At 44.7% G+C, this 15,000-nt stretch overlaps 1 protein-coding gene across 3 annotated transcripts in view; it reads right to left on the bottom strand.

The window, feature by feature from the left end:
• gmds (GDP-mannose 4,6-dehydratase) overlaps window positions 1-15,000 on the bottom strand; it is an 84,934-nt gene that overhangs the window by 52,836 nt on the left and 17,098 nt on the right. For all 3 annotated transcript variants that reach the window (XM_017456031.3, XM_017456032.3, XM_017456033.3), the window contains one exon: window positions 880-1,072. In XM_017456031.3, the coding sequence (XP_017311520.1) occupies window positions 880-1,072 (193 nt within the window). The remainder of the gene's footprint in view (window positions 1-879; window positions 1,073-15,000) is intronic.

Genomic DNA, 15,000 nt, shown 5'->3' with positions numbered 1-15,000 from the left:
ATCTGTCAGCTTAAAAATCACACGCGTTTGTGTCATGGTACTTCAAGCAAGACCATAAGCTAGTTAGTGGATTTTTAAAAAAGATCGTTAAGCTCTTAGCACTGAGGCTCAAACTGTACACAGAACGTCAAATAAAGTTAAAAATCACTAACGTGAGGAATCAGTTGAACAACGATAACAAGCTCCTTACATTTGTAGACGAAGTTGGCTGAGAGTCCGTCTGCCTTTTTTTCTTTTTTTTCCCTCGAGCTGAGACGAGTCATAAAATATCTTCATTTCAGTAAGTGAACATAGTAAGCGTCGATGCTCCCTGGTTCTGGGGTGCATTGTGGGATTTTTAAGGAAGCGAACGTTCCAGTGCCCTTATAATGGCCGACTCCCCGATTCGTGCTCTGACTTCTGACCTACCCAAAGGGAACTAGCAGCTATGAGTTCCCCTTAATCGTTAGCAAACCAGCTTCATCGCACACCTAAAGGAGCAAACTCCAGACACCAGACATGATCGACTGCTTTTGGACTTGTGCAGAATTCATTTTTGGCTTCAAAAATGCTACTTCTATAAAACAAAACGACTCATTCAGGACCTGTGCAGAGACGGGCGTTTTAAAGGTGCAGTCTATAAAGTGCTTCCAGTCGAGGCATTTCATTTTTCACTTCATGTTTCATTTTTCTGGCCCAGAAATGATCTCCATCCTCAGGCACATCACAGAGGCCTAGCTCGGCCTCTTTTTCTAACCTCGTGAGGGTGCATTTTCAACTGAAGGGATCAATTTGGAGGAAGGAGGAAGCTAGTCAATCACCGCAACTGGGATTTATCTTGAGAATGAGTGTGTGTGTGTGTGTGTGTGTGTGTGTGTGTGTGTGTGTGTGTGTGTGTACCATAAGGTGAGCGAGGGTAGAACGGCGTGGTCTCTTTCTGCGGGATCTCCTGCACTTTCCCGTACAGCTCGCTGGTGGAGGCCTGATAGAAACGCACGTCATCCGTCAAGCCGCACGTCTTTACCGCGTCCAACAAACGCAACGTCCCCACGCCGTCCACATCTGCAGTGTACTCCGCCAGGTCGAAGGAAATCTGAAGAAATAAAAAGAAAAAAAAACCCCACACAATCTCATTAATTAGAAATACATACTCCTCAACTTTACCCGCTGTATTCCAACCAACACGTGTGTGTGTGTGTGTGTGTGTGTGTGTGTGTGTGTGACGATCACAGCCGTGATTCCCTGAGAAACGAGCCGAAAACCTGTTCGCTCCAGGCTCGCTCACAACGGGAGTCTACGGGCGGTTCAAATTCAAACGCACACCTTGTACACCGGTCTTCAACTTCCAACCTCAATCCGGACCGTAGGATCCGTCGCCATCTTCAAAAAGACCCCCCTCGTCCGTGAGCACGTAACTCACCCCTGAAACGCCAACCCCGCATCATCCGTTAAAAAGAAAGAAAGAAAGAAAGAAGTATTATCACCCCGGCTCTTACACCTCGACTCTGTGCACTAGAACTCGACGAAAGGATCTCGTGCAGTCGCACTACTCGCGCTGATGGATCGCTGTGCTTGTATTTCCTCGTTAGTAAGTCGCTTTGGATAAAAGCTGGAGACTCCGTCCATCAGTGTAAAAATACACGTGTTCTTACAGAACACTTCTACATATCAACATCCATCCATGTTCTGGAGTGCTCATCCTACAGAGGGTCACGGGGAGCCTGGAGCTGGGGACTCGGGGCACGAGGCCAGGGACACTGGACGGGGTGCCGACTCGTCACAGCGCACAATCACACACACATTCACATACTGCAGACAATTTGGAAATGCCAGTCAGCCTATAAGACACGTCTTCGGAGTGCTGGAGGAGACAGGAGAACCCGGAGGAAACCCCCGAAGCACGGGGAGAACAGGCCAGCTTTGTTTACACAGGGTGGTGGCAGGATTTGAACCCCCGACCTTGCAGGTGCGAGGGGAGCGTGCTAGCTCACCACTCCGTCACCGTGCGCCATCCAGATCAACAATCATACGCTTTTCTTTCTTAAATAACACGTTGTTGTTGTTGTTTAATGCTTATTATCAGGCTTAGGGGATGCGGAGTGGCAGGTTTGTGACTTCAGGAGTGTTCTGGTTTAAAAACATTTACTGACTGAATATTGAGAGGAACTATGTGCTGAAATTCCTGCCTGTCGTACCTGCACATGCCGAGTCGAGCGAGTGCATCACGATCAGGTCTAAAACTGCCTTGAAGCCACCTCTCGCTGTTAAAGGTTCCGCCCACAGACGTAACCCTTGTGATGCAGCAGTTTGTAACACTGAAGAGTTTGCAGTAACAGCTCTCCTCCCACCTCATACACACTCGCCCGAGGACCTGAGACACGTCCCCGACACGTGACGGGGGAACCCACAAGCCACCGCCGGATGAGAGTGATGACTAAGCGAGAGAAACCTGACGGGAGCCAATACCGGTTAAAAATGGCTCTTCTTTCTCAACATCGACACCCTTTTCACATACACGCCTCCGCATGGCGTTCCATCGAGTCAAAAACACGTCTGTGGTGGGAGGCTGATCAGAATCAGAGCGTGTATTTACCACACCGCCGAGAGAAAGCTGCGAACGCCGACAGCTGATCGGTGCGAGATGGAGACCGTCTTCGCAGAAGACTGGTGGCATATTCTCAGACGTGTGTGGGTGAGCACGAGAGCTGACACAGCGAGACCGGACCAGAAAAAGAAAAAGGGCGAGTATGAAGAAACGGTGCGGCCGCAGAAAGATGACATCATCTTGCCGTCTCTGGTTCGACTTGTTTACAGACTCGCTCAGCTGTGTTGCCTGGTGATTAGTAGCCTGAAGCGGCCATCGCAAACACGGGCTGCGTGATGTGGTGACTGTGGGGAAAACGAGGACGGGACAGTGTGGAGAACCGGCGCCGAATTCTGTGCTGGGCAACGGCGTTGATATTACCTGCATTCGTACCATTATAATAATCAGTCAGACTGATCGAACGGAAACACGTCATCGTAAATGAAATAAATAAAATAAATAAAGCGTGGGGGAGGGGGGGGGGATATACTGCTTCAGAGTCGGACTTATTTATTTATTTCATTACTTCATTTAGATTAATTTCTGCCAAAAGTCCAGATATCAGCCAGAATATCTGACCTGTGTTTCACAACGCCACAGAGTCGGTGAGGCAATCGGAGAAGAGCTTGGTTTCAGTTACATGCAAATGATCTTCTCAGAGTGAGGCAGAGGAAATGAAGTGCATTATTCAAATTTGATGACTCAAACACCAAATACTGTTGTACGGGGGAAGGGAACAGAAAAGAAAAAAAGAAAAGGGTTTTATAAATCCACAGCTTTTATTTCCAATGCGCTGTACCTTCATTCGAAGAGAGATTTCCAATCAAAACGCACCAAAGGCTGAGGTGTACACGATCTCTCCACTTCCCCCGAAGACGTAAAGTCGTTCTACCGTTCAAAGTGTAGCGCAAGTACTCTCGCACGGACTCGTTCAGGGCATTTCCGACACACTGCTCTCTATTAAACCCAACCTGAAGAACGCCGCCGAGCGAAAACGTCTGGAAACCGAGTCCCGTTCCTCCTCAGCGTGTGTCGGGGACACTGCAGCCGAGTCTCCAGCAGGAGGCAAACTCTGAAGGTCGAGCTCTGATCTGAAGCTCCGAGGCCCGTCACCGTAATTACTGTACTTTCTCGTCTTATTCTACGATATACGGACACGACCTCCATCATTGCTGCTGGCCTCGATATGGCGCGAGCATGTTCGATCACACAAGAATGAACGTCACTGACATTCTATCCGCTCGCGCTACTTCCGTCCTCGCGTCTGCTCCATTGTTGAGCACAGTTACTTCTGGACGATATATCGCTCCTGCGCGCTCATTGCAATATTTGCGCATTCCTGCATTGACTCCGTTCCATTCTCACGACTCCTGCATGTATAAAAATATGGCATGGAATTTATTGTCACTACTCTACACTTTCCCGGGCTGCCACCACAACAGCCGCCATGTCCATATTGAATAGAAGCTAATCTGTGGAAGGCTAAGTCATAGCGCGAGATGTTCACACTTATAGCATTTTTAAATGATCCTGTTATTCTCCTGCATTACCGGTTATATCGGACACGCCCACATGAAGACGGTGAAGTGTTCGGTGCCGCGCGGTCACTCGCGCGGTCACTCGCGCGGTCACTCGCGCGGTCACTCGCGCGGTCACTCGCGCGGTCACTCGCGCGGTCACTCGCGCGGTCACTCGCGCGGTCACTCGCGCGGTCACTCGCGCGGTCACGCGTCCTGGTTTAGTAGTACTGTCCGGTCCTGTGCTGTTAGCACACGTCTGCACGTGCACTTTGTGGAGATCTTGTATAGTTCCGCGTCTCATGCGGTTAGTGTGGTGTTTTTTATGTAGCAGCGTGGTCCTGGAGGAACGCCGTTTCCTTTCACGCTGTACTCTCCCGGCTGTACGTGGTGGAAATGACAATAAAGCCACTAGAACTTGAAATTCCTGCACATCGCCTTCATGTTCTTCCCGGCTCCGGTCTCCAATCACAACGAGCCGTGGCCGCTGCCGAGCTTCGTAGGAATGTGTCTGATGTTGGAAATGATTAGGGGGGTATTAGGAAAGTAGACAAATATACAGCAAATCTATTTGCTGAGGATGCAAATATTCACTTAGAGCTGTCAGAGATGAGGTTTATACCGAACATGGACACACACACACACACACACACACACACACACACTTAACTCCCTCTTCTTCATCTGCTTCTCTTTATCAACGCTCCTCCTCCGCTCCTCAAGCCTTCCACATGTCAGCAAGGGAATTCATCAGCCAATTAAATTCGTGCTTCATTTGATACGAACGTCTCTTTTTTCCCTTTTCTCCTCACTAGTCCTCTGACTGGCAAGACACCTCATCTCATCATTCACCGCCTCTCCAACATACACGCACAAACACGGCAACAAACCCGGTCGTTAAGAGCGGCAGTAAAAGCCTGACGCTGGTCTGTGCCGTACTCGTCACACTAGATTCAGCACTGTCCAAGCACTGTCAGATTAGACTTAAAAAAAAAAAAAAAAAAAAAAAAGAACCATTAGACTAGGACTTTCTTTTTAAATGACTCGTATTTCACCAGAACGGGTTAAAGGAGGCGTCCACCATTTTTCCGAGTTTCTTAACTGTGTGTGATTTCCACAGACGATTATTCGTAAGAATAAAAATGTGTTAAACATAACTAAGAAGTAAAATACACACACACACACACACACACACACACACACACACCACGTATGTTCAGATACTTCTGCATAACTAAGCTCCAAATCTGAAGGTCACCGTGTTGAGTTGGGATCATGTTTCCGGAGGGAAGAGTTTTATGGTAATAATTCGAGAAAGCACCGATCTAATACATCTACACATTCGATCCTGTCACGAACGACAAAGTTTGGAGTTGGATTTGGAAAAGAAATCGACTTTTGGAACTGGAAATGTTTACGTGTAACGAAACGCGCCTTTTTTTGGTTTGGATCGATTTGATTATATTTAAACATTATATTATTTATTACATTTACGATGGAAGAGTTGTGTGTGCGCGCGAGTTTAACTGTAAAGCGCTTCAGTAATCATTTATTATTATCATTATTATTTTTAAGCGTGGTAGTTTTTAAAGAAAACAATATCGGATGGGTATCGAATCGAGATCAGCTGATATTCAAAAAAATCCCGTCTGTAGTTTTACTTTTATTCATTCGTTCATTTATCCAACAGAAATCACAGAGAACAGGAAAAAGTGCATTAAAATCGGAGACGATGGGAATCTACTACATAAAGCCTACACGAGAACATCCTATAAATAAGAGCCTTATAAAAGTTTTCATCCCCCCCCGAGTACAGAGAAACCTCAGATTGGGTGTATATTTTTCGTACACACTACAGCTGCTGTAGATAGAGATCATACAGAGAAATTCTGGAGTATCCCTTTAAATTCTCCCGATATCGATCACTGTCCGAGGCGTACAGGCCCTCCCGCTCTTTGTCTCACACACATGCACGTCTGCGCGTGTGCGTGCGTGTGCGCAGACTCTTGCTGCAGGTTAACTTATTGCTGACAGCAGCTAACGGCTTCCACATGTTAGCAGACCCCCCCCCCCCCCCCCCCCCCCTTTTTTTAACCAGTGCACCTCTGGATCTGACACATACACACACGGGGCATGTTGTGTCATCTCAGTTGACAGGTGCTGTCAGTTAGAAGTTTGAAAGAATGAGAGGAGCTATTGTGTGGTTAACTGTGTGTCAGAACAGTTATGTGCACACCGAACGGCGATAGCACACTGACAGGCTAAGCGGCGTTTGTGCTGAAATCCCCCACAGCATCACGGCGCTGGAATTCAACTACACCGCCGTTACGCTGCCCTAAATACAACTATCCATTATGCGCAGAGCTACACACACTCCTGTGCAATCCGGTGGGTCCAGCCCATTTTTCCAATGTGACAACTTAATAATAGAGCTCACATGCGAACAAATCCGCATATATGTATGTATATATATATATATAGCTATAGCAGTGCTATTTATATAGCTGAATTGTGGACGTGCTCGCAATTTATTTGCGCAATGCGATGAAGAGGATTCCCTTTCGAACCTTCATCTCTTCATCTCCGCTTCCGAGACATTCGGCACCGTTGACGCTTAAAATCCAGGTTCATCCACACGAAGTATGGACAAACAGGGATGCACGATTCCTTTAAAAAACAAAAAAAGATTCACATTTTTCATTCATTCTAATGTATTCAGATATTAATAAAGCTTACGATTTACACCGCCACAGACGAGGAGCCTGCAGCAACACGTTAGACTGAATCCCGAACGGCTTCCTATTCACTTTACATGCTCACTATAGAGGGAGCAACATACAGCACGACTCTATTAATCACCCAGAGCACATTTACACATCGGTGTCTTGCTTTCATTATTATTATTATTATTATTATTATTATTATTATTATTATAATTATGACTTGAAATATTGTTTCTAACATTGAGACTTACATTAGGGGACTAAATCCAGAAAACGTGATCTCAGCAGTGAGATTTCGCTTTCATACAAGTAAATATTGTTCACATTAATGAGCAAACTATCTCCGACTGCAGAGCAGGACACACCTGAAACAGATCAAATATACACATCGTGAACGTCGGCGGGATTTGCTGCGACGGCTGAAATGCAGCGTGCTACAAAGAAAGCAAAATCCCAAATGAAAACCTCCTCCAAGCGAAACTCTGAAACAGTTCACGTGTATAATTCGGGGGCGGTGTGAGGGCTACGGGACCGGCCGAGCACGAGACCGTTCCCACACAGCGGCGCTTCCAGCTAATACAGCTCAGGTGTGAGCAACGGGTTTGTTTTTTTTGGCAGAAACATAGTGAACCAAGACTAATATATTATATATATATATATATAATAAATAATAAATAATATCTCTGAGCGGTTTGCAGCTATGTAATGTCAGGGCACAATGAGCAAAAACAAATCAAGTTGTTTTTTTTTTTTCGCTGTTGTTGTTGTTTGCTTGTTTTTAAAATGCTACAATTTGAAGGACTACCCAATATTAATAAATAAGTCAGCCTTTACAGATGAATTATTTATTGAGAATGATCTATTACATGAGAATACCGGCTTGGATTAGAGGGAAGGGGGAAAAAAGCCAGAATAAACCCCCGCCATGTCACTCAGAGTACAAGCAAAATAAACATGTTCTTCCAGCAGTGTGCGCAAAGATGAAGGATTCTCACACACACACACACACACACACACACAAAACCCTAGAATAAAGTAAAAACATGTTGAACTTAATACGCTTCTCATCATGAAATAAAATACAACTTCAAAATATCACTCGAAACGCCTCAACTCAATCTTTTTTTTTCTTTATTTGACCATAATCTATAAAAATCAACTAAACTCGAGTTATTTTTACTTGCTAAGCCTTTTTTATTTTATTTTATTTTATTTTTTTTAAAAAAACCACAGTGTTCAAACTGCATCCGTTATGATTGTAAAACCTTCCTCCAAAATGAATGTCTATTTACTCTTAATTTTTCTCCCACAACATGAAGGTTTTTAACCGATCAAAAGCATATTAACAGTACACTGATGTTATTTAAGCATATGAATTATTTGGGGCTAAATCAAACAGCCTTAAGACACACACACACACACACACACACACACACACACACACACACACAAAAAGCGCGCCTTATCTTTCACTTTACTGTGAGCATGAGTGGGGGATCATTAATAAGAAAATAAAGTACACACCAAGCTGCAGGTAATTAGCTCACGATCTGTAATAAACCAGCAGTGTAAGTATGTAACAACATTTTCAACGACTGTGATGTAAATCACCTTTTCTCGAACAGCGTGGTTGTGCGTGCGGTGTTACACACACGCTCGGAGAGAGATTATAGAAATAACCGCAGGACTTTTCTCCAGAAAGCGTGAGCTGCTTGAGGGGATGGATTCGTGACAGGAATGTGTCAGTTCACTCCCAGATATACCCTCACTACACAATAACGTTTCAGACGTACTCAATCAAAACGGTGTGTGTGTGTGTGCGTGTGTGTGTGTGTGTGAGAGTGTGTGTGTGTGTGAGAGCGAGAGGACGTGTGCACGCGTTTCGGCAAAGAACGTCGCAGTCCTAAAAAGCCTGTGCGTTGTAAATCAAACCCTGTGCGTGGCGTCCCCCCCGACAGCTCGACGCTGATGGACTATGAGATATATTTAGTCGTCGTGACACACGCTGCAGCGTGCGAAGAACACGATCGGCGCTCGCAAATAACTCTGTCAGGTGCGTGCTCGTCGTTAGAGAACACCTATCCGCCGCATTCCTTCAGCGCCGTCGCTGGAGGAACCGCGTCCCAGAAACGCCCTCCCCTCACCAAGAATAATAATTTTTTTTTTAAAACAGCATAAAGTGGCGTATTACGTTTCAAATAAAAATATACATTGGAAGTCATGTAAAACCGGTAGAAGTGTCGGGACCGTGCAGGAGCGTACGGAGTGATTCTATGCGTTCTATGCAGCTGGAGAAGGCATTCCTGGGCCAGGGGGTGCATGCAGGAACAAGCTGGAGTGAAACGGACGTGGATGTCGTGCTGATGGCACGTCGGAGGTGAATTTAGTGTGATAAAAGACGGAGCACGCTGCCTGGGAATAAATCACAGAAATTCTGTCAGGCCCCCATGGAACATGAACTGGCCTACACTGATTCATGTCTTTCACGGCGAAATAAATCAGCGCGTGTGGGTTTTTGCAGTGCCACAATAAATCCCGCTTTTAATCTGGCTGTGGTGATGTGATGTCATTCTCCTGAATAAGGCCTCATTTGTTAGTGGTGACATCAGCCAAGGTAAGACTGATTCTCACACACACACACACACACACACACACACACACACACAGAGACGCGCGCAAAGTTATGCAATAAGAGTGTGTGTGTTTCACGCTTTAATCATAAAACGAATCACTCGTAATAACCTGGTGCACAGGCTGGTCATGACCACCGTATTAGAAGCACTTTCTTAACGCATATATTTAGGAACACGTCTCTAAACGAGCTGCGTGGCACGGCGAGATCGTCCGTCACCTCATCACACAATACGGATCATAATATTCATGATTCATAATAACTCTGCGTTCAAGTCTACTCTTCAGAACGGTTTCAAAAGGAGCATGAAGAAAGAAAGAGGAAAAAAAAAAAAAAAAGTATACAAAAATATAGTTCGATATTCGAGCAGCTACGTGTTCCTGTCCCGAGCCCGCGCAACACTAGCGGTTATTCCCCACAATCCCTGACCGACAAAGCTGAGATGAATAAGGCACTGAGACACTGTTTATAGAAATAGAATTATTACATCAGAACCACTCGTTCGGTCCTTCAGCATTTCACTTCACTAAAACAAACACAAACCACCGGAGCCGTTTCCTCGACCTCACAGCCCCGAATCTTTAATCCCGACGCAAACGGACCTTCAAATGCTGTTAGAAAAATATTTCACACACACACACACACACACACACACATATTATATATATATATATATATATATATATATATATATATATATATATATATATATATATATATATATATATATATATATATATATATATATATATATATATGAAATATTTTTCTAACAGCATTTGAAGGTCTGTTTGCGTCGGTATCTCAATCTGAGCCAAACAAACAGACAGCACTCAGTGCACACACACTGCTGAGTCTATGCTACCACCAAGATACAGCACAGTACACTTTATCCTGGGACTGACACCGCCAGCGGCTTCCTCCACACCGCCTGCACACTCCGACATTAACACAGAACACACACAGTGTGAGTGCAGAGGGAAAAGGGTTAGTTCTCTAATAGGGAGAAATCATTCTATTTGCTATTATCTATCTTTCTTTATACACACACACACAGCACAATACACACACACACACACACACACACACACACACACACACACACACACACACACACACACACACACACACACACACACAGCACAATACACACACACACACACACACACACACACACACACACACACACACACACACACACACAGCACAATACACACACACAGCACAATACACACACACACACACACACACACACAGCACAATACACACACACACACACACACACACACACAGCACAATACACACACACACACACACACACACACACACACACACACACACACACACACACACACACACAGCACAATACACACACACACACACACACACACACACACACACACACACACACACAGCACAATACACACACACACACACACACACACACACACACAGCACAATACACACACACACACACACAGCACAATACACACACACACACACACAGCACAATACACACACACACACACACAGCACAATACACACACACACACACACACACAGCCAGCACAATACACACACACACACACACACACACACACACACACACACACACACACAGCACAAGACACACACACACACAGCACAAGACACACACAGTGACACACACAGCGACACTTTGCTGCACCCTATGGGTGAGAATAGGAAGTGTGTGTTAAAAGCCCCAGTCACACTGTAACATACACACAATAATCCAGTGACACAGATTACACCACAGATTATTATAGAAGCAGGGACGCACCCATACTGAGACCTTTCAGCAAAACATCATCCAAAATTATGCATACTTGGTTATAATATTATTTATATATATATATATATATATATATATATATATATATATATATATATATATATATATATATATATATATATATACACACATACACACACACACACACACACACATACACGCATATATGCATATACACACATACACAAAACGTTTAGACACACTCGCTCTACTATTTTCCACATTTTAGAATAATATAATTCTAAACAATTATAGAATAAGAGTTTTCTAATGAAAGAAATGAATATGTCGGCACGGTGATCTTTTTGTCTACGACGTGGATTTCACACATTTAGATCATACACCTGCAGATCAAAAGCGTTTTAAGATCATGAGAAACGTTTCAGTCGAGTGTCTCAACTTTGGACCGGTCGTGTTTACCCAACACCATGCGGTGTGAGGCTCGTCCAGAACGCCGTGCTAATGAACAGAGCACGCGGTGACTACGTTTACCTGCACATCAATATTCCGATACTAATCTGAATTCGGGAATATTCTGATTAGCAGTGGGTCGTGTAAACACCGCTATCCCATTACCCGATTCAGATGTTCTCATTCTCCAAATTCTGATGCGCACCCCTGGAACATGCCTGTTTTAAATCGGATATCTGTTGCACGTAAACACTTTACTCAGAGTATACGTGCATGCTCAGTCCACAAGGAACTGTGGGTGCTAACAGATGCCCCGCTGTAGGCTCGGCGTTTAGGAACAGCAACTCGAGCACGCTTACAGAACCATGCATACAGGAATATCCCAGTGCCTGTTTGCGTATAAACCTGGTATTCAGAATACACCTGCACCCCGAATACAGACCTTAAACAGAACTTTTTTTATTTACAGCTCTCTAAAAGACGCAGCACTGACGTTACGCTCGTCCGCCATGTTTGCAGGCTGAATTCGGCGAAGCCAATGGTCACAAAACTCCTCCCACATTGCGCAAAGACTTGTGTCCAGTTTTAGCTGAAAACAAACAAACAAACAAACAAACAAACAAACGTGTCCACGGATCCACGCTTCGAAAGTCTACCGGAGACAGTCGACCATCCGGGGACCTTTGGGACGCTCATTTCTACATGCTACGATTTGGGACACACCAATTCTAATCTCGGATACCATTAAGGACGGATAGCCGGCGAATACGCCGCAGCGCGCATGCATATATTTATATATACACATACACACACACACACACACACACAACTTCAAGGTGCTTGGTGAAGTGCATATATTTTTTTTCTGCAGTATTTAAACCTACTCATCCACCGGGCTTTTACAAATTAATACACAAAAAGAAATGAGCTGAAAATCTGCTCGTCCCAGGCAGGCGACTTGTCCACCCCTGATCAGTGTCGGAACTGATTCTGCACTGAAGACCTGCGAGTTTATTCTAAACCGTCCACCGGACATCATCTCTGAAGGGCCGGAGCGACGAGCACACGCCGGGAGCGCAACTCTCGCCTCCATCACCATCATCACGCAACAGGTTGCACACAAGCTAGGATATTAAAAAGCACTCCTCCGTCCACATCATCAATTATTATGGCATTATTTCATCACGCCTCACCACAAAGCAGTTCCACCTCACCTGAATTATTCACGTCACTTCTCTTTTAGCCCATTCAGTTACTCTGGACTGTGACGGCTTTCCAGTGGGTTCGTGCTTTAGGTACTGCACATCTGCTGCCTCGCACAGCTCGCCGAATTCGCATACAGATGTTACAGGCACCGAGAGATGAATTATTCATCTGTTAACACAACTCAGCTGTTGAGCCGTTGAGCCGTTACCGGCAGTCATGCTGTCACACCACGACAAAACAAAAACCAACAACACCGCAGAAAAAGTCGTTCGGGTATTTCCAGTCGCATTTATCCAAGTCCCACATGAACGTAGTTCAGCAGAACCTCTCGGTCGGTACAGGACTACATTACATATACTCTTATGGAAATTCTACACGAGCGAGGATTTCGAGATTTAAATTGATCGAGCTTGAAAACTGTGTGCATGAGTCAGTAAAGCTGGGTGAATAAAGTACAGACTGATACACACCCCCCCCCCACACACACACACTATTACAATTCTTGAGACATGTTATTAAATGAGCACCTTCAACACTGTACAGTTCTCCCTCAATGATCACAGGGTACCGGGTCCTGTCGCACAGCATCACGCGGCTTCTTTTAAAGTCTGCTCCAGTCGCTCCAGGATTAGTTTGCGATCGCAGAAATGAACGCAGAATAAATGAATGAATGAATGAATGAATGAATGAATGAATAAATAAATAAATAAATAAATAAATAAATAATCGAGGAAACGCTGCAATATTCGGAGAAGCTCGCAATGATTCAAAATTACCACAGATTTTCAGCAGATTTGGGCCAAGACGCTTCATGTGACGTCATCAGAGCGTGTGTTCGGCCAAAGCCCTCTTTCGCCAAAACACGAGTACAGCTTAAAAAGTCTCATTTACCAACAAACATCGCCGTGAAAGACCGGGCAGAACAACGTCGTGTACCTGCAATTCCGCCAATTCGAGTAGTTTTCAACAACAACAACAACAAAAATATAACTCTGCAAGCTGCATCACAAATTTAGAAAAAAGTCGCATAAATAAATAAATAATAAATAAATAAATACATGAATGAATAAAGAAGTAAATAAAAATCGAGCGTTTCTGTCCACAACAATGACAGAAAAAAATAAAATAAAATAAAATTGTGAAATCCAGTGCGGACTGATTGAAAAGACGTGTGAATTGTATCTCGGAGGCACAAATACACCCCCTAGAAAACGGCGATTTATTACCAGACGGGACTTTTCCATGCTGCTACTGATGCTCGTGCTGATCCTAGCTGCACAACACTGTTACACAACTGTTACACAACACCGAGTTCATCTGATCAGCAGACGAGGCGGACGACACTTTGCAGGAATATAACTTTCCACCTCGAATATGAACGCTCATCAGATGAAGAAGAAAAGGAAGCCGGGGCGCCAGCGTCGCCGGAAACGCCCTTAACGTGATTGACGTGAGCTATGAAGCGAGCGCGGCTTCTTCGGGACCCGTCTCTGCTGGCGGGGCGAAAACAAACAGAACGTTTGGTCACGTCGTGAAAGAAGAAACGAACTCGCACGACGTTCGTTTCTTCTTTCTAGAAGTGTTGTATAACAGCAGTATTAACCCGTACTGAATGTTCAGTAGGACCGCACTCGGGCTTGTGTGATACTGCTTAAATAGAACCAGATTAAACAGGCTCGACATCTCACAAGCTAAACAAACATGACACTTCCTCCTGAATTTGCCTGAAGTCATATAAAAAAAGGCATTCTGGGTAAGTCCACGAGTGTATTCGCTAATCCATAATCAGATCACGTGATGCTTTTCTTACGAACCGAGTCCAGAACTCTCGATCTCTTAAAACGTGGGACTTTTCCGGAGGTGGTACGGTGGCGAATCATTTCCCAGGCCACTCGGGTGTTTGATCTTGCACAATAACAGTAGCAACAATAAAGAAGCTTACGACCCTGAATTCGATTTTCCTCTGCACTGAGAGAGCGCGCTCGCCGTAAAACAGGTGTTCTGGATTTTATAACGTTTCCGTCCTCCTGATTTGGATGCTCTGGCGTGGGTTAATAACGTGAGGTACCACAGGACCAGGACTCTCACCTATGTGGTCACCACATGCAGTTATTGGAAAATAATCGAGTCTACAC

Source organism: Ictalurus punctatus, chromosome 25, assembly GCF_001660625.3.
Source record: "Ictalurus punctatus breed USDA103 chromosome 25, Coco_2.0, whole genome shotgun sequence".
Lineage (NCBI taxonomy): Eukaryota > Metazoa > Chordata > Actinopteri > Siluriformes > Ictaluridae > Ictalurus > Ictalurus punctatus.
Note: the sequence above shows the minus strand (reverse complement) of the source record. Positions and strands in the feature narration are given on the sequence as shown.